The 24126-nt window shown below is 45.8% G+C and overlaps 1 protein-coding gene across 12 annotated transcripts in view; it reads right to left on the reverse strand.

The window, feature by feature from the left end:
* Positions 1-23771, reverse strand: part of NFIA (nuclear factor I A) — a 244661-nt gene extending 220890 nt beyond the window's left edge. For 5 of the 12 annotated variants that reach the window (XM_040072273.2, XM_040072269.2, XM_040072272.2 and 2 more), the window contains exons 1-2: positions 23457-23770; positions 17235-17766 (exon numbers count right to left, since the gene is read on the reverse strand). In XM_040072273.2, coding sequence (XP_039928207.1) covers positions 17235-17766; positions 23457-23483 — 559 coding nt within the window. In that variant the 5' untranslated portion in view covers positions 23484-23770. Of the gene's footprint in view, positions 1-17234; positions 17767-23456 lie in introns of all 12 variants that reach the window. The other 7 variants (XM_040072276.2, XM_040072275.2, XM_040072274.2 and 4 more) reach the window with 2 other exon arrangements.
* Between the last annotated feature and the right edge of the window lie 355 nt (positions 23772-24126).

Raw genomic sequence — 24126 nt, forward strand, 5'->3', positions numbered from 1 at the left:
AGAGAGATGAGGCAGACAGAGCCAGGGATCACTAATTCCAGAAATACTCCAGGAGCTCCCCACCTGACAACTCTGCACCTCTGACAGCAACAGTGGGATGTTTTGAAATCTCACACCTTGAAAACAGGAGAAGCATAGCACAGTCATAAAAATGTAAAGTATTAATTAATAGTATAACTTCAGTTTGTATTCCAGCTCCAACATAATGAACCTGCCAATTTTGATTGCAAAGTGAAAACTCATCTCTTTATTTTGGACAAATAGGGTTAAGCTTCTTAAGCAATTCTTTGTTGTTTTGACTTCAACAATTTATGCAAATGAGATGTTAATTAGGGTAATTGTAACTTAAATTATGCTTGTGTAAACCTCTCCATTGGTAGGAAAGTGTGGGAATCCAGACAACTGGTATTTAAAGCAGCTGTACTAACTCACTTCTGAAAGCAAAGCATACCAAGATCACTTTCATGTCTTTACAATTTGTTTTTATGAGGTGATAACATTTTTACAAATACCATCATTTTTGCTTTTTTATATTGTAAGTGACAGTCTGACATTTTACAACTGGCTTATTGAAAACAAGAATTGAGCACTCTCGCTGTAACGGACATTAACTGCTCAATAGAGATTCACATGCTAATGAGGTGAGAGGGGCTCCAGAAAGTTTTGATAAATGCGACACACACTCTAACTAGCAGTGAATGTGAGTTGACAAAGAACATCTACACCAGGGTTCAATAAAATGTAACCCTTTAAATTAATCATACTGGCAGTATTTAATAGAATGCACAACAATCTCTTTTCTGATGGCTATAAAGCAGAAGAAATGCAAAGTCTCGACAAATGAAAGTTCCCACATTTCCCTCTTCACACTGCTACTTCCATTCGAACTCCGACAATTGGTAAAAAAAGGTAGTTACTGTAAATAACAAAGTAGGAGGTTTAATTGTTTCCTTCTTTTAAAGCAGGATGCTTTTCTTCACATTTATTTGTCTGGATTCTATTGAGCAAATACGCCGACTCGAAAGATTGATCATAAAGAGCATCACCGGTTGCGCTCAGAAGGAAGTTTAAGGATACCGTCGGAAGGAAGTTTAAGGATACCGTACAGCAAAGAGAGGCTTAAATGACCAGCTTTCTGCCGGGTCTTTTTTCAGCCCAACTTGGCAATTTTTTTTCCTTTCACTAAATATAGCTCGAAGGAAAATACGCCACAGCAGTTAATCAGAAGCAGAAAGCAAAGTTCAGAGGCTTCATTCACACTGAACTCCCCAGACTTTGCCGAGATTTGCTCCAGTGAAAGGCAAAGCTGGAACTTGAGCGCCAGCATCCAAGCAGAGGAGGTGGAAAATTTTTCATCCCAGTTGTCTTACGAGTTTATTTTTTATTTTTCTGTCCTGTCAATCCTGACCCAATGACACCAACCGTTACATGTGAGCTTGCAAGAGCTAAGGAAATAAAACTATTGGAAGGCCAATCGCCTCCACACATTACACTAAGGCGTTATTTCTTCCTAAAGTGACAATCCTTAATACCCTTTTTGGGTTTAGCCCGTTTTAATCTTGGCAGGAAGTGTAAATCTGTGCGCTCAGCAGCATCACAGCCTTGCTGGCTGTCAAAATTTTGCCTCCGCCAATGCTTGAGAGGTATTCTTGTCATTTCACTGGGGTAGGAGACTTCTCTGTCTGACATACAAGATCTCCCCAAGTAGTACAACTTGCCAAAATGCCGGCACACATACCCAGCTCACTGCCTTTCGTTTTGGTTAACTCAAACTTGCTCTCTCAGCAGCTGCTGGAGGGCTCAGTGCAACACAAGGAAGGAGAGAAAAGGAAAATATCCACGAAAGAACCCAGAAAAAAAGCCCTCCACCCATCTCGGACTTTATGAGCTCACTCCAGCACATGCTGAAGTTCTCGGCAGCGAGCGCTCGGGCCCTGAGCCTGCGTATCCCAACATGTGGCCACGCTCCCCGAGAGGCGTCGGGGCTGCTCAGCTCGGCTCTGCTCTGCGCAGAAATGGTGAGCCTGGAAAAGCGAGCGAGCGGAGGAAGGCGTGCTGCAGCTCCGGAATGGCCATTTAGCCAAATTGCATACCTGTGCTGTGTCAGCTATATGGTAGATTCATCTCATTCCATTGGTCTAATGGATAGCAATTGAATTTAATTAGCAAAACTACTTTGACTTAGTCTCATACTGTGCTGAATGTAATGAAATCTTTCTCTTCTCTCTCTCTCTCTCTCCCCCGCTCTTTTTTTTTTCCCTCAAATAAAGAATGTCCTTAACTGCATTCCACCGTTAGAATATTAAAAGCTATATATGTTACTCTTAAGGACAGAGTACAGCCATCCCCTTTCACAGGCTTTAGATTTAGTTATTGTATTACATAACATAAAATAATTAAAAAGATACTTCGAAAGTTACACACAGTATAAATTCAATTACCGTGATGTCTCCATTAAAAGCACTTTTATAGTATGAATAAAATGCAAATCCTCTTTAGAGATCGATACCAGAAACATAATTCTATGCTTCATCCTGAGAAGGAAGTTGGCCTTAATAAATCATCCTCTTAGATTAAAAAAAAAGAAAAACGTTTCAAAGATCTGTATTTGAAGGCAGTTCTCTAAAGCAGACATCCTGGTCTTATTTCTGCTGGACTCATTTTTCAGCAGTGAGGTTCACAAGCTGCACCTCCTGCTTCCATAGAGTCCCTGCCAAGGAGAAGGATGCCGAAGAGAAGAAAAGCCCCGATCACGCGCGCCGGCGCCGCGGCTCTGCCGGGATTTATTGAAATGCCCCGGATCCGGCCACAAGAACTTTGCAGCAACTTGTCCCCCCGCTAAAATAAAAGTGTAAAGCAATTCCTCCAGATGAGTTTGGAGGGAATGTTCCTACCAAGCCTAACTTTTGCCTGGCTGGGCACAGCGAGACAAGTTCCTATGATTGATTATCGTGGTATCTCTGGATCTCTGACTTTGAACCATAACCTTTTTTGCACGCAATGACAGTTGGGACCTACCATTTGCCATCTGTAGAGATGGTGGGGGAGAAAAGGACTTCGCTTACATTAATCAACCAATTAAGAACAGACTTAAACAAAACACTAAAGCATAATAAAAACCTGACTGCTTAATAGCTTTCTACTCTTAATAGTTGCCTTCCTGTAGTCTGCTGATGAGAGTAGCATCATCATCCCCGTCGGGGACAGGGGTCTGGCTCTGGGGCTGGGCGCTACCTGATCTCGAATGGAGCTGAGGGTCCTCTGTGCTGAGCAAGACCAAGACCCCTACAGCAAAAGAAAAATAAAAAATAGAGAAGTTTGGAAACACAAGCTGTAAATCACAGCCATACAGTGTGGCTGGGCTCTCCTATTACTGTGACTATTAGAGAATTATTTTAGCAAGTGCAATATTAGTAACTAATCAAAGACACAAATCACTGCTTCAGGAAGAATTAACCCTTTCTTTCAAAGCTTGGGGCAGTATCCAGGACCCCCGGATATTTTGTTACTGCCCTTCCCTCATGGCTGGCAGCACATCCTGAAGGAGAGACTGAAATAGCAGCTGAATAACAGGGGGTGGACTCTGCACTCGGCTGCTCTGATGAGGCTCTGCACGGAGAAGATCCAGAATCCAGTCCCAACAGCTCAGAGCCTAATTCTGCTCTTGGGGATGGTGGGTTACCCACTCTTATGCAAGATGGCAGAGAAATACGGCTTTCTGTCGGGGGGTTAAGCAGACACTTTGTGCAATACACGCTCTGCACTGCGGCAAAGACAGAGAGAGACATCCACATTTCTTGTCTGCATCTGCAGCTGATGAGGTTGCAAGGCCAAGACTAATAAACTTGGACCAGTATCATCAAGAGGCACCACAGCAGCATCCTGAACATCTGCTTGTTTCTGTTGCCTCTGGGTACCCACCAGTGCAGCTCTTAGGAGACCTCTTGGATCATCTACTTAGTGAAGCTCTAGGAGACCACGCGTTCACACTGATAAAAAATAACACATTTATTGGAAAGAATCATCTCTAAATCCAGGCATTTCATACATGCCTGGATATTTCTAAGTCATCCCTCCACTGTGTCCCGCAAATGTAGCAGAGTGTGTTTTTGGTAAGAGATGAAGTGTATTTACGTCAAGGTGCACAAAAACCCCTTAAATGACTCAAGATGTGAGCAGCCAAGAAAATGTACAGTGTTACTGCGATGAATATGTTTTTGTGATATTTAATAACTGAAATTTGGAACAAATTTGCAGAGGTTGGCCAAGATGGTCTCTCCATCCTTGCACTTTACATCTCTTTGTCTATTGTTCTTCTTAATATATTGCATCTGTAAAAAAAAATTGCAACCTACTTTATACAATTACTACACTGAAGTCCCGAGCAATCTATCACGTTGTCATACATTTTCTCCACATTAAACCTTTTTAAAATCTTTCCTTTTTTCTAAGTTTCAAGAAAATGCAGAAGAATATTGGCTTGGCCCAAAAGGCAGCACAGAGAAACATGTCATTCATCAAATCTGGTAACAAGAGGAGTTTGTGATATTGTGTCAGGAGAAGAAATAATCCCCAAAGTGGCATGTTGAAGTTTTGGAAGGTTTGTAAATCAAAAAAAATTCAGACCATCAATAAACCTGTAATCAACAACAAAAAAATTGGAAAAATTCCCCATGAGCTGGTTCTGGTTACCGAGGTTTGGTGAACTCCCTTTTTGCAGCACTTCAAGCCACCCGAGACAGGGATCTGAGGCTGCCGCTGGTCTGTGTCTCCTGAGGGAGGGACAATGACATGGCCGGGGCTCATGGGGTGGCCGGACACCCGTCTGGGTCATGGAAAAGCACAGCATCACCAAAGACTATTTATTATTAAGGAAAATGCTTTCATCTGTTGATGGCACCCAGAAACAATGAGCAGGAACACGAAGCAACGGGTGGGTGAGAGGGAAGGCGAAGGGAAACCGGGAATTATTTCAGCTGGAAACTGGATGAAATCCTGGGAGGAAGGGGATTATTGTGCCCATTAGTTTAAAAACTCTCCATGCTGAGGTTTGCAGCATTTGTGTGACCATCTCTACAGCAGTGTGCAGAAATACACTGTTATTGCCCTCATGTCTATCAGCCCCTGATAAACGAGCTCCATACGGGATGGGATAAAGCTCTAAGGACAGGAAGATGATGATCCCTCTCCTGTGAACTACAGGAAAAAAAATTTTCTCCAACTCTTCCTCTGTCCTTCTTCCCGTTATTGCCTACTCCAAAAGAGAGTCCCTGCATCCCCTGGGAGCCTCAGCAGCTCCCAGATGCCACAGCTGGGCACTCATCACTGGGTGCCACCACCTTTGGGATTGTAAGATAATATAAAATAATGGCAAAATGTCAAGTGCTTTGCCTTCCATGGTTTCAAAACGCCGAAACCTCCGTCCCTGAACCCAGCTCGCGCTGTCGATCCCACTTCTTGCAAAACAAAGAAATCTGTTTAGGCTCCAGGAAATCCCACATGTTACCGTACTAATTTGAGCCCAACTGCATTTGTGGTATTGTCAGGTCTTTAGGACAATCCCATGCCCATTCCCAATGTAGGAAAAACCCGTGTGCTTAATTATCTTCTTTAATAATTCCATGGTATGTGATTTATTAAACAGGCTCCTTATTTGTAAACAAAATCTGAGGCACAAATGTGCGGCAATAGTCGCACTTCCTGGCAAAATAAGAGGCAGACAAAGAGCCCTAATGATGCACCAAAAATGCTCACCAAAAGTGTACTCTTTAAAAAGATCACCAATTTAATGCTTTTTGTATTTCATTTATCAGCCATGTAGTCATCATTCCCCTCCCTACCACCATCTGTACACACTTTCCCAATAGACCATCACAGCTGTCCTGTTTCTCACACAAACAGTACCTTTTATATGCTTCCCAACTGTTTTTAATAACTGTTCTGTGCACAGCACTGTACTTCCTTTGTTTTCTTTTTTTCTCCCCCTTTTTTTAAAAAAAATATGAAAAAGAGATATAAGCCAAACAAACAGGTCATCGTCACAATCAGTGGAGGAAGGCAATTAAAATGTTAAAAGCCTCCACGGCCACTGCCCCGTCCTTGAGCCGAGCCAGCAGCCCCAGCACAGAGCCGGAAAGTTCCCTGGAGAAGTTGCTAAGGTAGACGATGCTTGTTCAAGAAAACCGTGTACATGAACAAGACTGTGAGAAATCCCTCATCCTTTTTAATGAGGAAATATTATTAATATTAAATACTGCTTCTGTAACCAGAGAAAGTTTTTTGAGGATTTCAAAGTCCATTTATCAGCTCCAAGGCATTGTTGCCCTGTATTTTGGAACCATGTAGACAGAAGTGTCCCATTTTCTTTTCAAACTCTGACTCATTTCACTCTTTCCAAATGCCCTGTCTATCCTGACTTTGCATCACGGGTGCTTCTGCCTTCCCTCCGGCCACCCTTGGAACAGCCGCAGTCCCAAACAAACTGGGATGAACTGCACAAACTCAGGATGAAGGCACAGTGCAACCAAGGTAACTCAGCCCCAAGCCTGGGCAAACAAAGCCGCTTGCAAAGGGGAAAACTGGGAAGAGATCCAGCCAGGAATGGGGAGAAAAGCAACAATTCCTTAGCGATCCATCTCATGGAAACCTACCCTACCAACAGGACATTCAGGAATGAAAACTCTGTATTTGTTTTTGTCCAGGGCCATGTCCACAGCAAACTTCAGCAGGCTGCAGGGAGATAGGAGCACACGAACAGCCGGTCCCTCTGCACTGTACAGGACCACAGCAGGTAATCCAGCTCTGGGATGGGACAGGGACACTGCTCATACCATCCTCATCCCACAGACAGACAGCTTCACACCCTGGGGCTGCTCACTGTGGGACACACCTCTCTCTTCCAGAGGAGAGTTTATTACTAAAGATCACGCACATGGAAAACAACTGGTCCGCTCAGTTCTCACCATGATTTTGCCCTCCAGCTTTTGACTGAAAAAGAAACAATGTCCATGCTTAAAGTGAAAGTTGAACACATTACTTTGCCTAAATCACGCTCATGATGTATCTAGGTTAGAAAGAACAGACACCTTGAAGATGCCTTTCTGAGACAAAAGCATGCACCCCAAAACAGCAACGAGCTCCGTTGCTGGGTGTTTGTAACTGCATCTGCCTGGGAAGAATCTAAATCAGAACTTTTGAAGGTGATGTCCTTCTGTAAGAAAAATAAATAAAAAGATCTTGACCAGAAAAATCCTGCTTTTGAATGACTGCTGCGTGTTTTTCCCAACTTTTCCAGAAATACCTAACCTTTGCCCGCTGCAAGGGTTCGGCTTCTACCGAGGCTGGTGCTGCCCCAGCCAGGCAAACTGCTTGTGAAAGTTTCACATAAAATTATGCAGGATTTCCTTTTCCATAAGCAACAACTGTTTTTCCCTTTTTGACACAAAACCTGAACATAAATAGGTTTGTTGGCTATTTTTAATGAAGTCCTTGTGGCGTCAGGAAAAGTCCTCATCACCACACAATAAAAGCATTGCAGTGGCTATCCTCCCTAAAAGCATCCCAACAATAGCTGGGCTTGAGAAAAGCATCCCAATACAAAGAATTCATTCTTCTGATTTACTTGAAACTACTTGGCCTCAAAAGAAAAAAACAAAAACAACCAAACCTGAAATAAATTTAAATTTTACCCTGTTTCCAGCATCACTCGGGAATTTGGCTGTTTTCTTCTGTACCAAATTAAAACCTTATTAAGTAAAAAGATCAGACAAATTTCAAGTGAATATCCTCAGGATAAAATCTGACTGACAATGTATTTTTGCTTCAAAATCTTCAAAGTGATTGTCTATATTGACAATAAATGCAGCAACTATCTAACTTGTCTTTTGATACCCTTACAGGAGTGCATCCCTGTTCGCTCAGTGCATTACAAGGTATTTTAAACACAAAAATGGTGATTTAACCAGACGCAATGTTTATTACAAAGCTCAGGCAGGTCATTATCTGTCCCTCACGCACAAGATTAAAGTGGTAGACGCAGGAAAAGACAGAGAGGCTGTCCCAACACTTTTCATTTAGTTCTTCACCCCTTGTTTCTCGTGAAGCCTCCGGCAGACTGTGCACAGAGCCTGGATTCATCCCGAAAAGTTTCCCCTTCACAGGGGCTCTCCAGAGTTTAGCTGTAAGGAGACGCTTCTCTATGAAATACTTCTCACCAGTTTGTAAATGCATTCTGCACCTAACAATGATCAGACATGGTAGTTTTCCTGGGCTGAAGAGCACTCCAGCTTTCCCATTGTGTGCTACTAGAATCGTTTGAGTTGGAAAAAATCGGTAAGAACACCGAGTCCAAGTGTACTGAAAGCAGGTAGACAGTGGCTGGGATGAGAAGAGAGATGTACAGCACAGAGACAGTGCAGAACAGGTACAGACTTTGTTTACATACTGATGCTATGGGCATATCATGGATGTGACAAATGAATTAAATCAAGGAGCAGAAACAACACTGCCTCCCTCTCTGTGGCCAAGGCTTGGCGACATGGTGGCAGGTGCAGAGGATGTGCTGTCACCTGCAGCTCTCACGGGTGAATGCCATGCTGGTTTTACACCTGTGGAAGGTGTGTTCCACCCCTCTGGGCAGCCCTCTGTGCCACCACCCAGCTCCCCACAGTCACAGCAAGAGCTGGGGATGGACACCACCTCCCCACGCACCACGTGAGTGAGATGGGCAGCAGAAACCCACTGAGGAGTTCCCCCAGGTAACATCAGGGGCTTCCCACTGCACCCTGAGAGTGTCACACTGAAGGAGACCTCAGTGATACACCCTTCTGTGATGCTTTTAAACCACCTTTTTACATCATCAAAAAATCCAGAGCATCAGCAAGTTTTCTCTCATTGACCAAACCACCACCAGGTACTGCACTCACACGAGTCACTTCAGCACAGCCTGTTCACCTGGCCAAATAACCCCACTCTGGACACCTACCAACCCCATGATAATTTTGTGCTTCGCCACAGATATATCCCACCCCAAAACATGAACATACTGAAACATCCAATCATGTTCTGGCACGCATGCCAAAAAAAAAAGCCCATGGCAACAAAGACGACAGCTTGCCAATGGCAGCTGCTGCACGCACACACAAAATTAAACTATATTCTTCTGAAAAGGGATATTATTATGGCATTTGTTTCCCCTCACCCTCACCCATTCCCTCCCAAAATAAAGGGGGAAATATCAACATGTCTCAAACTTTAGGAGAGATGGATTTAAAAAAAAAAAAGAAAAAAGAAAAAAGAAAAAAAAAGGCATAGGATGGAGAATTTAGGGTTTAATAGGAGATCCAGTTGGGATTGGGGTTGAATGCAAGGAGCCGCCCTGAAATATTGGCTCACCTATGGGAGTTGTACGGCGTGAGCAAGTGAAACATAATTTAGGAGGCCTGAGGATGCTGAATTGCCTCAAGTTTGGTCAAGCCATCCCTCGGTTGCGACACAAATCTGCGAACACACTTGTGTGCGTTAAAGAGCCTCTGATGACACCCATCCCTGCTTCCTTCCCCCCCGGTGTGGACCTGCCGAGTGCCTCCCGAGCTGCGATGCAATGCACAAAAGAGCCGTCTCCTCACTGTGAAGATAAATGTCATATTGGACCTCTGACATCATGTATTCTCCAAGTAATTATTTTTGATATCATAAGAGTTGTACAGGGTGCACAATAAAATTAAAAAGTAGAAAGCAAGGTTAATAAGATTATCGTGTTGGTATAATAGGTAATGCATTTTGCAGTATATCCTTAAATCTGCCCTCTCCAAGCATAATTAAATAACTGTGATTTATATTTTAAAGGAACGCAGACATGCCGTGTATCCTCCTACCCACATATGTTAATTACTTTAAGCCCCTAAAAATCACACAGTTGTTTGCAGCTTTTTAATCCTCATGTGTAAATAACCCGACTCAGGTCCAAGTTATGAACAATGAAGTCCAGGAAACTTTCAGAAGAGCTTGTCATTAAACCTCTCTTGATTTTATCTCACTGATCTAACGGCACTGATGTGTGCTGAAACCCGCAGGAAGGAGGAACAACTCCCCGAGGCCTCCGCGCCGTCCCTGGCCGTGACACCAGGACAGCACTTGGACTGGGAGGGTGGATATTAATGGAGACGAGATCAACACCCTTCAGGAGGAGCCGATGGATGTACAAGCTCAGGATACCCCACCTGGGTCTCGCCATGGGTCTGGCTGCACCGTGGTGGCACCGGGATCACGGGCGGCACGAGCCCGCACGCTTCCCTCTAGGCCGAACTCAACCGCGCCGCTCTCCATTTTGACTCGCACGTGAGAGCCTGGCACACAAAATGGAGGCCCTCGTGTGTTTCACAGGCAGCGGCTCCGAATCCAGCCCAAATCCACCCGCTCTACGCACCACATCCTGCTCCTACATCCCGAACCACGATGGTGCCACGCACAGGGCTGAGCTCAGGCGCCTTTCATCCACCCCTGGGGTAGGGACAGGGGGCAAAGGTAGCTAGAAACACGTAATATATATATAAATACTCTGTTTTCTCTTTAAAATTAATTACACTGTGATGATGGGTTCATCCAGGCACTGCCCTTGCAACTGGGGAGAAAAACGCTGCAAGCCCCCAAAGAGCTTGCTGGGACAAAACTGCCCCACAAATCTGACGCACCATGACCCAGGTGCTGATGTCAGTCACAGTTTTTGGTGGCTCCCATAATGCAGACGACAACTGAACAACAACCAGAGATGTGGTTTCACCGATGAATGGGAAAACCAAAGCGATTAAAATGAATTTTAGTCCACCGACAAGGCTTATCTACCACAAGCCCTCACTGGCGTAAGGAAATGTCCGGGTCGGCTGCTGTTAGGAGACTAAAATAATTTCCCCTGAATTTACAGCCCGTAATTTAATCACCAGCTCCAGCCCTTGTCTGTGAGGAAAGGAGCAGGGGCAGAGCCAGATCCATGGCTCCCAGCGAGGATTCCCCAAATTCGTTTTGCTGGGGACAGTTCCCGAGGCCTGGAGGGTCCCACGTATGTAGAAAAGTGCAGGCTTTTAGGGAGAGATTGAGGGGTTTTGGAGCAGCAGGTTGATGTTTGTTTGCTGGTTGTAAAAACCTCACCAGAGCCTGAACCAGAAGCATCAGGGGGAGGAGGAGGAGGAGCTGTGAAGAAGCTCAAAGCACAGAAAGCTAGGGATGCCCTTTCCTTTACATCCGAATGGAGAGAAAATACATAACTGTAATAATAAATAGCGGGTTTTATGAACAATTAGGATTCCACTGTCTCTTTGAAGGGTTTGAAAAGCTGACACGATGTTTTGGGTTCTCCAGATTCAGCTTTGAGGCCTCAACCAAGAGAAACATTCAGCCCCGCTGTGTACAGCAGTGACCACAACAAAGATTGTGGTTTCTCCCACACTCGCCTTAAATAGATCTAAATTAATGCTATTCATCATTGGGTGGAAAAGAAGGGAAATATAAAAGTGCAGTTGCTTGTAGAAAAGCCAGAAGCACTGGGCAACTTTTTTACCACTCACAGGCTTCTCCTGCTTCTGCACCTTGAAGCAAGGAGGCATGGAAATAACACACCCTTATACTGTCCAAACCCATCACCTGGAAAACATCCTGGGCATATGAAATACGCCTTTATCCCGTGTTTATTTGTTGTTGCTGTTGTTGTTGTTGGAGAAAGGGAAAAGCTAAACCACATGACTGAACTCCTGCCAGGGGTTCGTGATAGAGCAGGCCGTCCCGAGTGCCGCACCAGTTAGTATCTGAATTATCACGGATACTCACCGGCTCAGTTACACCCGCACAGGGAGAGCAGTTGTCCCACCTAAATCCTGCTTCTGTCAGCTCCCACCCTGCCCGTGGCTGCAGCGAGCAGCCAGTCCTGCTCCCCAAAGAGGAGACCATCCAAAGATGGGGATATCTCTCTGTGACACGCAGGGTGTGGAGGTCGCCGTGTCTTGTGCGCGCCCACGATAGGCGGGTGCATGAAATTTGGGGTGTTTGAGGAGCTGTGGCTGTCCTCTCTTCACCTCTCCCAACTGAGACAGAGACCCAGGCTCCCACCACTGGCTTTTTATGGGTACTTTTTGTAAGGCTAAAACAACACAAAATCTGCCTTCTCCTTTTATTCCTTGAGGGCAGAAACACTGTGAGATGTCTTAGTGTCACTTTTTTCTTTAAAGCTACAGATGTCTCACTTTGGCAAAAAAACAATGGAGCAGAAAAATAACTCTATCAGCCCACAAACATTAAAATCTCAGCTGAACGTTGAGCTGTGCAGGTTCTCCTGGGCATGCACTGGGAGCTCTGTGCAGCTAACACATGTGAGATACCTGCTGCAAAGCTGCCTGAAGTGGTTTTTTGGTAAGACTAAATGCAATCTGTCTGCTGAAAAAAAACTTTAAGGACGGTTTTGGATATACACTGGGAGAGCCATGAGCTGGAAGTAGCTTTTTCAAAGCATTATAGGTGGAGGGAATGTCATGGATGCTTTAAAAGTCTTCAGACAGGCGTAAAAATGACATATACATTACACATTATCTCCACAGAACAAACACCATTTGAAATGTGCCCCTTTTTAACTACTATAATGATCTGTCTAAAGAGCATTTTGGTTAAAACTTGGGAGGAAAGGAGAAGAAAAAAAATAAAAAGCCCACTGATCTTACACCTGCTCTTTAGCAGTGGGAAGTAGGTTCTCAATCTGTTAACATGACCATCTGGCCAATCTGCATATCACGGCTATCTGGATTACCGTACGATGGAATGACAATAACGTAGCCAAAACAAAAGTAAAATGCATCAAAAACTAACAGGAGTGCAAGCCCTTTTGATTTCAAATTAAATAATAAATGTGGTATCAGAGCAGAGCAACAAAGTCAGCTAAATAATTAAAAATGAGCCTTCGCTCCGGCATAATTAAGTAAACAATATGGTCTGTGTTTCTGTAAGAGCCAGCAATAGTTTCCACCGTCGAACGCTCCACTTTTGCAGAGCAGCGATCAGGAGTTGAAGGCGCTGCGACAGCTCTTTCGGTGACGTACGGTATTGTCAGGACACCTCTGCCACCCCTGCGACACCCGGCCCAGCTGTGGCTATTAACAGGATTAATGCAGCAACAATCAATACCAATTGTGCTAAAAGATTACGGCGCAAAGCCTCGGGTACCTCTCAGACCCTCCAAAACCTCCATGGCTGTGGGGGCTTCTGCATTAACCCATCTTTGGGTTGTTCCCATCGATGCCTCTTTATGGTGGTCCAAGTAGAATATTTTAATTCTTGTCGACGGGAACATAAAATGGGTCGAGCTTAAAGTTCAAGGTCGTGTGCTACATACCGCTGCCCAGCAATTAGCCACAGAGCACATCTAGAAGTTAAGTAAATTTTCAGTCACAGAAATAAGGCTGAGTTCTGGCTGCCTTCAAGTCTAAATGTGAACAGAAAAACAAGCCGGTGTAAATAAAACCTAGCCCCAGATTTTTTCTTAAATTTGGGATCTTTAAATGCCCTTCCGAAAGATTAAAAGATTTTCTCTGCCACAAAGACCTCACGAGTTTAGTTCTCGCCCGTAGCGCATAACGATGGCAGGCCAAAAAAATAAACCGGGCATTGCAGCATCGCCTCCTGGGCCATCATCCCGCTTCGGCCACTGGAGAAGTCTCTAAAAACTGTGACCTCGCAGAAAATTTAGCTGCTTCTATTGTGAATCTATTCTCCAATCTGACCACATTAGCAGGAGGAACTCCAAAGCAGTAAAAAACTCCAGAAAGTTCTCGGTTGAGTGCCTACTAATGAACAAAGGTTAACTTTATCTAAAAGGTCAAATGCCTGGTGGCTAAGGTTGTGACCTTAACAACTTAAATTGTGACCTTGCCACGTGCCTAGTATATTGTAGATTCTGATACAGATCATCTGGTAGAGGACCGGTCATAAATTAGCTTTACTGTTCGACTCCCACAAAGAAAACGGTTTGCCACAATGGTTTCCAACTTGTCATTTGATACAAGAGCAGAATAAGTGAAAACTAAAAAGCAAACCCAAGTTCAGGGTACGAAAATGCCGCCTGCTTTTAGTTAAGCAGATTAGAAACTGCAAACTGAGAGCAATACTCTAGATTTCAATACATTTTTTGGTCAACCTCTAATTCACAAAGCACCAATCTTCCTTTCCCTTTTTTCTTTCTTTTTTATTTTTAAATTTTTTTTATCCTTTTAATGAAAATGACATGTAGTTTGCCTATTTGCATATTTTTGTTTTCTCTTTCTAGCCAGTTCTTAAAGAGAATAATTGATTTCAGTAGCTTTGTAAGAAGCACTATTTAAATCTGTGCACATGTGTTCCCTTACAGATGATAGTGCCTACTGAAGGAAAAGCGTGGATTCAAAGCAATAATTATCCTACATGTTTAGAAGGAAAGGGACATCTTGCTGCCGAAGTCATCTTGAATAAGGGCATCTTGGAACAGAATACTCCCCTCAAGAAAAGAAGACGAAAAGTGGGGGGGGAAAAAAAACCACCCATAAGAAAAAGAGAAGCGAGCACTATGGGTGAAAAGGTCACAATGGTTTTGGCACGTATCTTCAAGCACGTTTCGGAGTCTGTGCCTCCTGCCAATACTGGCAACTTCTCAAAACTTTTAAGGAGGTAAAAACATTGTTTAGTGTTTACAAATCTTCTGTACTATAGCAGATGCTTGTCAAATCCGCTATATGTAAGTTGACCAGCCCACCTAATATTTGCGCTGGTGATTTCCTCCTTATAAATACGCGGTCCATACATTTTGGGAGCGAGGTCTGATGGAGTTGGAGACAAAGGACCCTTAATATTTTTTTCTTTTGTAATTTTCCTGTTGCGCACCCGGCACAAGCTGCCATTACTGCGGGTCTGCGGGAACCAATGGCTGTCAACTTGGCCAATGTTCAGGTGTAACAAAGACTGCTGGGATACATCGGAGGGGGGAAAAAAACGGGAAAAAAGGGGGAAAGAAAAAGAGGCAGCTCTACGCAAGGCTTTCGGTACACCTCTGTGAAGCCATATAGATAGCGACCGTGCTGTGCCACCTCCCAAAAATCATCTTGTACCCCTCCCCGCTGAGGTTCAGCAGGAATATGCCAGCACACACTCCCGCACCGAGAGCACAATGCGATGCGTGCAATCAGCAAACAACGGCACGGCGCACTCTGCACGGGTGCGTGGCTGCTCACACAAATCCCCAAATCTAACCCCAAAAACGGCGCCAAGGCCTCACGGCGAGTCTCCGCGGCAAACACCGAGTCTGAAGGACAATCGGTGCGATCGCTGCCTGTTGATGATGAAGGCAGGGATAAATAACAGTTCGCTAATCAAAGCTGCTGTTAGCCACCGGCGTGCTGATAAGATGGTATATCCCTAATCGCAATACTGAACTTTCATAACGCCAATTGCCCGACTGTTATAACAATCCCTTGAAGCTCCCCGAAATACTCGCACCCCTGGGTTTGGTCCTTTTCTCCTCATCCTACATTTCTGTGACCCTATATGCAAGCGAAGCCAAGACCGTTGGTTCCTATCAACGATTTGTGCGTCCCACGGAAGGCCTGGGAAATACAATATGGATCAGTATTTACCAGCACCATGCTGTATATAAATCTAAATAATAAAAACCTGTGTGCTGTAGATCAGTAAATAGACATTTACAGCTTCTATCTGGGTATCAAAGTATTTTAAATTTACAACCCCACTCCAACACGCGGAGGAGGAAACTGAGGCAGACAAAAGGGATGTGAGTCTATGGTCCCCTCGGGGCTGGTGATGGAACAGGTGACCTGAAATGCCCCAGGCTCCCTTCAGTTAGCCATTTATCCATAATGCTTCCTTCATGGCGGCCATAATAAAGCGCAGAGTAAATAAATAATTTTCCTCAATATTTGCCTACTTCCCTTTCGCCATAAACGTGCAGCATGATTTACCACCTCACACCGAAGTGCAAAGTAAATGCTGCAGCTTATCTGTAGGAAATACCATGAGGATACTCAAAAGTTATTTCCGAACAGGGATCATATCTGTAAAATCCCAGCGGCGACATTGCCTAACACAACAACCATGGCAAGGACTCACTGCAGAAAAGCTTTGAGGAAGCCAAAACTTTCTGCAAGACCCTCTGAAAGAAGCTGGCATGGGAAATGCAGGCTCCCTGGGATGTAATTTGCTTGGTTTTCTTACTGATAAATATTTATACAGAAGTGGTTTCTACTAATATGATTCCTCTCCCCCTGCTCCTCTATTTTTCCAGCCTGTCCAGCCCCTCAGCTCACAAGTCAGGATATGCAGGGGGACCCACACATCCCACACATGAAACACCGGGCCTCGCGCTTCACACACGAACATTTTTCTGCACTGCAATCGCTCAGGAGAACTACAATAGCATATTATTTTATGCCAGTCAACATACTACACATCCTGTGAGCACACCGAGTCATGCCGCAGGCAGAGCATACTTTGTGTTGGAGTTTGGGATCCCAAGATTTTCATCACACGTTAAAACATCTCAGCTCCTCCTCATAAGCACAATATTGTCAAGTCAGGAATTTTTTTCAAGACCTGCTTAGCTTTCAGGTGTATAAATTGCGGTATTTCGGGGGGTTTAAATGTCTCCTTTTCCCCCTAACATTACCCAACGGACTGTCTTCTCCTTTCCCTCCAGTTCTGCAGGATTTATGTTTCCCATCTCATCCCCGTGGGGTGAGGATACCTGGTACTCCTGACCCACAGGCCTTAGGCATGTCTAGCCATCCTGGACAACTTTGTGCATAACATATGCAAACTTTATTTTAAAAAAAAAAAAAAAAAATTAAAAAAAATAATAAAAAAAATTAAATCTATCTGCTTTCCCCCAAAATTAGGATAAAAGAAGCCGAGTACGGCTGCGAGCCGTCCTAGGACAACACTTAGGATAACACCTGTGAAGGATACCCAAAATGCTGTTAACCGCGGAAAACAAGAGCCGCTTTTACGTGGCTGCACCTTAAAAACCCCATGGAAAAAAAAAAAAAAAAAAAAAAAAGTGAGGGGGGGAGTTTTGGCACCCTCCTCGCCACCCCGGAAGAGCGATAACCGACATCCCCAGCTCCCTCCCCGGTTCATGCAGCTGCCGCTGGGGCACGGCACCCGGCACGGAGATAACCGAAAAGTTGGAGAAGGTGGCAGAGAAAGGCACTTACCTGCTGCGTGCACAAAGTATGCCAAATATAAATCGAGTTCCTTAACAGAAACTCCTATATGGTGGGGCTGTACGCACAGCCCGGGGTTAGAGCACTGTGGGGACTTTACAAGGCGCTCGCCATCAGTACTTTCGAGCGGAATACCTTTAAATAAAATCACCATAACAAGGTCCAACCTCCAGACCTTATCTGCCTGGCGAAGGCAGTCAATTCTTCTCATCTTGCCCTTCTGGTCTGGATTGGAAAGAACGCAACACGGAGGCTTTTTTCCTGTGACTGTGAGAACAAAATCCTCCCGAAATTCAGGCCTGATATCTTTCCGGAGCTTTGCCAGAAGTCTGGATGCCCATTTTTGCTTTACCTCGGGTTTTTCACTTAGCAGTTCGTCCTTCACGGCTCTCTCTTCCTCTTTTGACATGCGTTTTTCATGTTTTTTGAAGTATTTTCTTTTTCGGGCTTGCAGGTTGAACCATGTGTACGCAAACGCTCGGACGTGAGGCAGAAGTGCTTCGATGAAGGGATGAAATTCATCCTGAAAAAAGTTACAGAGAAGGGTTGATGTCACCGAAACCATCAACAAAGAGCCTTCAAAAATGGGGCTTCTGCGGGATGGTGAGAATTAGGAGAGTGCTGATAAATTTTAAGGGCTGTGGGATCCCTCGCTGATGGACCCCGAACCCACCACCGCCGCATCCCCGCTTCCCTTTCGCGCCGACCCGAAACCTCCGCTCCCGCCCCCCAAAAACAGGGTCCAACTTCAACCAAGTGCCCAGATGGAGATGGTGCAACGCTGGCACCCTTTCCCCAGTTCCCAAACCTTTTAAAAAAAAAATTAGGAAAAAAAAAAAAAAGGGCAGAATGAGTTAAAAACCAAAAACTCCTTTGCAAGTCCACTTGCAGAGCGCGTATCTCCCTTTGCTCTCTCCCTGACCCCGCTGCTTGCGGTGTAGCCAGGGTTTGCCCGCCAATTTGGCAAATCCTAAACATTTGGATGCCAATCAATGTTTGTATGGGGAAGTCTAAAGTATAGTAAAACTTTCCCTAAGATATATTTGGAAATAGCAGCCGGCAGAACAGTAAAATGCCACTATATACAATTACAGTGAAGGGTGGTTTTCACTCTGATTCCTAAACAGTGAAGGGAGAGAGAAGTACCGCGGTCGATTTATCCCGCAAGCACAATCATAACTAATATTAAAATCCTAGAAAAAGAAAGCCTTGCAATTTATCTTTTTAAATTTTTTTAATATGTTTGTTTATATTTAGTAAAAAAAAAAAAAAAAAAAAAAAAAGGCAACTTGCTAACTGGGCATATTAGGGAAAGTCAAACTCAGAGCCTTCCCAAAAAATAAAACAAAATTTAAAAAAAATCAAGAAACCCAGGAAAAACTGAAAAACGCAGTAACAGTAAACTGTAGCACAACCTGTGCAAATATGCAAAGAATTATTAATTGCATCAGATTTTCAGATATTTAAAAATAAATGCCCTACTCGGAAAGTTAGTTTGGCCATCCAGAGACACTGCTTGCTTTATGTAACGAGGAGTTAAAGATCACCCCTCTCCCTTGGCACAAAAATAATCGCAATTAAAATTATGCTGACGCTAAAAAAAGGCGAGAAAGACCCCTTGATTTTTTTTTTTTAATAATTATATATATATATAGGTATATATTTTTCCTCACTAAGTATTATATAAATCAGCCAAAGAGATCAAAACATAATATGGGGCCATGCTTTTTGATTTTTTCCCTGAAAAAAAGAAATGACCCAACTCCAGGCTGCACATAAAAACATATCCAGCCTGTGGGGCCTGATCCAGCGCGGCGTGCTGGACATGTCCCTGCTTCCAGTTCCTCCTTTTCTCAGGATTGGGCCCTCCAGGAGGGAAAAATAAAGTAATTTGTGCAACGTTTTCCCCACCATGGGAAAAGCCACGCACTGCCTACCTCTGCGTGAGGAAACACTGGGGATTTTTCAGATTAACAAACTAACTTTTTTTTTTTTTTTAATTATCCCATGGAGTACATTTTCTACCCAAATCATCGTGGGTCATGCAAATACAGGTATTAAAACAGACATCTTACTTCCTTTCAACACTTTATTTTAATTTGCATTGTTCTTTTCAGAAATTACAAAAAATTGAGAAATCAATAGTAGAAATATCTACCAGCAAAATCCTGTCGTAATTTAAGACCTTCTGTTGACTCCCCAAAAGCTTTCATTGCACTTATTCTCAGTGGCCCCAGAATTGTAGATACTTAAATCTATAGGTTGCACCATTACATTTATTTTTATTTTAAACACAGATTGTTAAAAACTTTCCTAACAGCACAATACATTTCATTAGAGCAGAGCGGCAGCAATCTAAGTACTATGAGTGATCATTAAAATAAAAAGCAGGTAAAATAAAATAAATCACTTCGGTGATTGGCACATTCCTCTTTTTCTTTCCCCTCCTCTGTGAGAAAAGATGATAGTTTCATATTTCAATAAAGTTAAAAAAAAAAAAAAAAAAAAAAAAAAAAAAAAAAAAAAAAAGATTGCTGCGAGTTTGTAGTCGGCAGATTCAAAAAGTGAGAGGAGGCACAATCCCAGCACATGGAGCTGCTCTCACCCACCAGAAACAGCTCTCACGGGGGGGGGGGGGGGGGGCGGGGGGGGAACGCAGGGGGGGGGGAAAGAAGAAAAATATAAAAAAACTACAGGTTTCTACAAGCTATTAAAAATAATAAACCCTCCCTCCTGATCCCTCCTGCCCTTCCCTTTCCCCACTCAGGGAGAGTCAAGGAAAAAAGGCCTTTTGTCAAGTGGAAGTTTATCTGCGAAGGTACACAGAGCAGAGAGGCTCGACAGCCCCACAGCGAGCCAGGGCAGCGCTTCCAGCCTTCCCACTTTCCAAACACGTCTTGGTACATCCTGAAATATTTTAACTTTTTCTGCTTTAAGCAGCGCTTTGTCCTGTCTGATCTCATGTGCTTGGGACTTTTTTGGCTCGGCGCTGGATAACATCCAAGAGAGAGTTGCTTTAACCTGCACTAAAGCTGATTTCTACAACGTGAACCTGAAAGCGGAGGTAAAAACAACCCCCCCCCCCCCAAAAAAAAAAAACACACCACATTTAAAAGAACACTAAACCACTTTAAAGGGAGGGGGGATGGAAAAAACCAAGATGCTTTTTGGTGCAAAGTCAGGGTCTGTGGCTGAAGTAAACGAGAAGCACCGCTGCACGGGTGCGAGGTGTGCAGGTCCCTATTACGCCCTAACGTGTCTTTTCAAAATGGTGTATGAGGAGAAAAGGTTAACGACTCATAAACAGACCAACTTTCAAAGTGTCTCGGTAAACACGCCGCTCCGGAAAAATCGCACCGCTTCAATCTCGGCGCTGAGGTATTAGCAAAGTCCAAGTGGAAATAAAAGCAGCCAGGACTGATCAAACAGAATTGGGCTGGACGCGGGGACGGAGGGGGGGAAGCAGCTTCTGCACAATACATTTTTTTTATTTCAGTGGTGCTACAGCCCCCCCCCAAAAAAAAACCCCAAAAAGTTTTGGAAATGTGTCAGTGCAAGTGTGTTAACAGATGTGCAACTTGTCTGCAGCCTTGCTGCAAAATAGCAGGATTTTTAAGGAGCTGGAAGAAAAGGCGATGATCTTTCCACAAGTTAGCTTGAAGGGAAACTTTGAAAGTATTTCATAAAGCCATTTGCTTTCCCCCCTCAGTGTTGGATGGGTTACCTAAAAATAAAAGACACCAGAAAGCTGGCAAAGCGGTAATAAAAAGTTGGGGTTTTCTTTATTGCACTCCTCTCCAAAGTTTGAGGATACAGCTCTTTCGAGAGCTGCCTGTTTCTAAGCAGCACAGAAAATTTGGGCCGCACAGTTCTGTACTGCTTATCCCAAAATTCTCCTCTGCTCCTCAAAAAGGTGTTTAAAAAAAAAAAACACAAAAACAAAACAACAAAACAAAAACCCTAAGACAAAAGAACCCCAACCCAAAGGCGCCTGCGATAATGTAATCCTGCAAAGGAGGCTTTGAAACAATGTATTTCTGCAGATCTTTTTGAAATTAACCAGCTACCGAGACCTTTGCTAATATTTTTACAACCCATTTGCTTGTAAATCTGAGGAGACGTGCATATGTACCCCAACTATTTCCTAGCTCCTCAGCAGATATGTAAATGGAACGATGTTTGGATTTTTCCTGACAGATGACACAAAATGCTTGTGCCATTTTGGTTCCAGGGCTTGGATAAATATGCTCAGAACTGGGATTTCTGTTTGTTTTCCTTTTCTAACCCACTTTCAAGAGTTTCCCTTTAAATCTGAATCAAAACTTGACCAAAAAAAAAAAAAAAAAAAGAAAAAAAAAAAGAAAAAAAAAAAAAAAAAAAAAAAAAGGAGAAAATCCTTCCCGAAACTTTTATCAATAAAAGCTCTTGAAATGATAAAATAGGAAATTACTTGCAATAGCTCAGGGCTCGCCCCTTTCTTCTATGGAAAAATGACAGAATGACCAAATTGATCCTTCGGAGGGAAGAGTTTGTCAGGAGGCCTCTAATCCTCCTATTACTTTTCCAAACGTGCAGCAAGAATGCGAGATTTTCCTAACGGAGTCAAAGCACATGCCTGGCTTTCTGCTTTTCTTTCGATAAATTAAAAAAAAAAAAAAAAAAAAAGGCGAGGGGGGGGAAAGAAAGGCCAGGGGGACAGGGACATAACACGACTGGGCCAGGGAGCAAGCAGCCCATGGATTTATTTTCTCTCCCTAATGTGCGACTGGGCCTACTGAGCCCCAGGAGCCCCACGTGGAGATGCCAAGAGCGTCGGCGCTGCGGGCCCTGCACGGAGCGTTCGGGGGTCCCTCCTGCAGCCGCTGCGCTGACAAAAACCAGGTATTTCTCAGAGCTGAATTAAAGGCACAAACTTTGCCCAGGCACAGCCCGGAGTTGCTGCATCCCATCCTCTGCAAACTCCCGCTGCTCACGTTTTTCCTCCTGCCTTTTGAGCAAGTGTACGCTTTGGGAGTTTTCGTGCCCCCGCCGGCCTGGTATTTTTTCGCCAGCGCCCCAAAATTTGGGGGAGGCTGAGGAAGGAGAGGGGACCGCAACGGGAGAAGGGGACAAAACTTTTGCAGCTCTTCGGGCTGCTTGGGAAGCTGCCGCCCCTCTCCCTGCAATTCCTCGCCTTTTTCTCGACGGAAAGAGCCCGGAGAGGCTTTCTCACCGGGAGAAAAAAAATATTCCAATTAAATTAATAAGAATAATGTAGTCAAAATCTCCTGCAGGAGGAAATAATCTGGGGTTTGAGTCCGCCACAAAGCATTTCCTCGTTAAACCATTATATCCTGCTAATTGAAGGGGTGTAATTCAGCGTCCTGCAGCAGCGCGCGGGGAAAAGGGGGGCCGGGGGGCTCCGCGGCCGCGCAACCGGGGGGCACCGCGGAGCGACGCCCCCCACTCCGCTCCCCGCGCAGCCCCGTCCCGCCGCGATCGAGGGGCGCAAAAGTTGCGCCGAGTGCCGCGGGGGCCCGATCCGCGGGCGGGAGGGTGGCGCGGGGGGGGTGGGGGGACGCGCGACACACGCGGGATAAGTTTGCGGGTGTCCGTACGGGGGGGGACACACGCGCGGTCCCCCGGCTGGGGCGGCCTCCGCGGGTGCGGAGGGCGTTCTGCGCGGGGGCGGCTACACCGCGCCGCACCGCGGGAGCCAGCCCAGGTGCGGAGGACGGTCCCTCTCTCCGTGCCCGGGGCGCTGGGGGAGGTGAGGGGGGGGGGCGCGGAGCCGGCGGGGCCGCTCCCGCAAAGCCCCGAGCGCGGTGCCGCGGGGTGCGGGCCGCGCCGTGCCCGGGGCGGGCAGCGGCGCAGCGGCTCCGGCGCTGCCCCGGGGCCGCGGTGCGGGGCGGTGCGGGGCGCTCCAGCGCGGGCGGCGGCATCGGCGGCATCGATCGCGGATGACCAAGCACGGCGGGGCCGTGCGGGTCGTCCCGCAGCACCGCGCCCGCGCGGCCCCCCCCGTTAATTAAAGCATTAATAAGTAGGCGCCATTAGCCATGTGCCGACACAAATGGCCGTGCGGGAAGGGGGTGGAAGGGGAGGGGGGGGGGGGGGATGCGAGCGAAAGGCAGCAAAGTTAGTTTCGGCGAGCGGCGGAGGTGCCCCTTCCCCGGCGCGCACGGCCGCGCACCCCCGCAGCGCCGGCCCCACCGCGCCCCGGCGGCCGCTTACCTGGGTGAGACAGAGCGGAGAATACATGACTGCTGCGGGGGGCTGCGGTTTGGAGGTGTGCGTGTGCGGGGAGAGAGGGAGAGAGAGAGGGGGAGAGAGACAGAGGGAGAGGGAGAGAGAGGAGGGGAAAAAAGAGAGAGAGAGAGGAGAGGAGGGGGAGCCCCGAGCCTGCTTCTTGCTTTCACATTTCCAACTCTGCCAAACTGCAGCCAGCGCGGAGCCGCTCCATGAGCTGAACTTTAACCCCGCCTCGACTTTCCCGCACTACGCGCTCGGCATGCCTGCCCCGCGCGCCGTTAAAGGCATAGCGCTCGCTGCGCGCCCCTCCGCCGCCCCCGCTCCGCGCCCCTCCGCTCCGCTCCGCGCCCCTCCGCTCTGCGCCGCGCACCGCCCGCCCCGCGCCCCGCGCCGCCCGCCCGCGGGGGCGGGGAGGGGCGGGGAGGGGGCTGCGGCGCCGCCGCCTCCCTCCGCCCCGCCGCCCCGCAGCGCGGCCAGCCGCGGAGCAGAGCTCCGCTCGCCTCTCGGCTCAAAGTTTTTCTCTTTTTACGGGGGGGGTGTGTGTGTTTGTGTTTGTGTGTGTATTTTTTTTTTCCCCCCATTATAATTGTTATTTATTTATTTATTTTGCTCTTCCCGGGGGCTGCGGCTCCGCTCGGCCCTTGACCATGGG

Source organism: Hirundo rustica, chromosome 9 (assembly GCF_015227805.2).
Source record: "Hirundo rustica isolate bHirRus1 chromosome 9, bHirRus1.pri.v3, whole genome shotgun sequence".
Taxonomy (NCBI): Eukaryota; Metazoa; Chordata; class Aves; order Passeriformes; family Hirundinidae; genus Hirundo; species Hirundo rustica.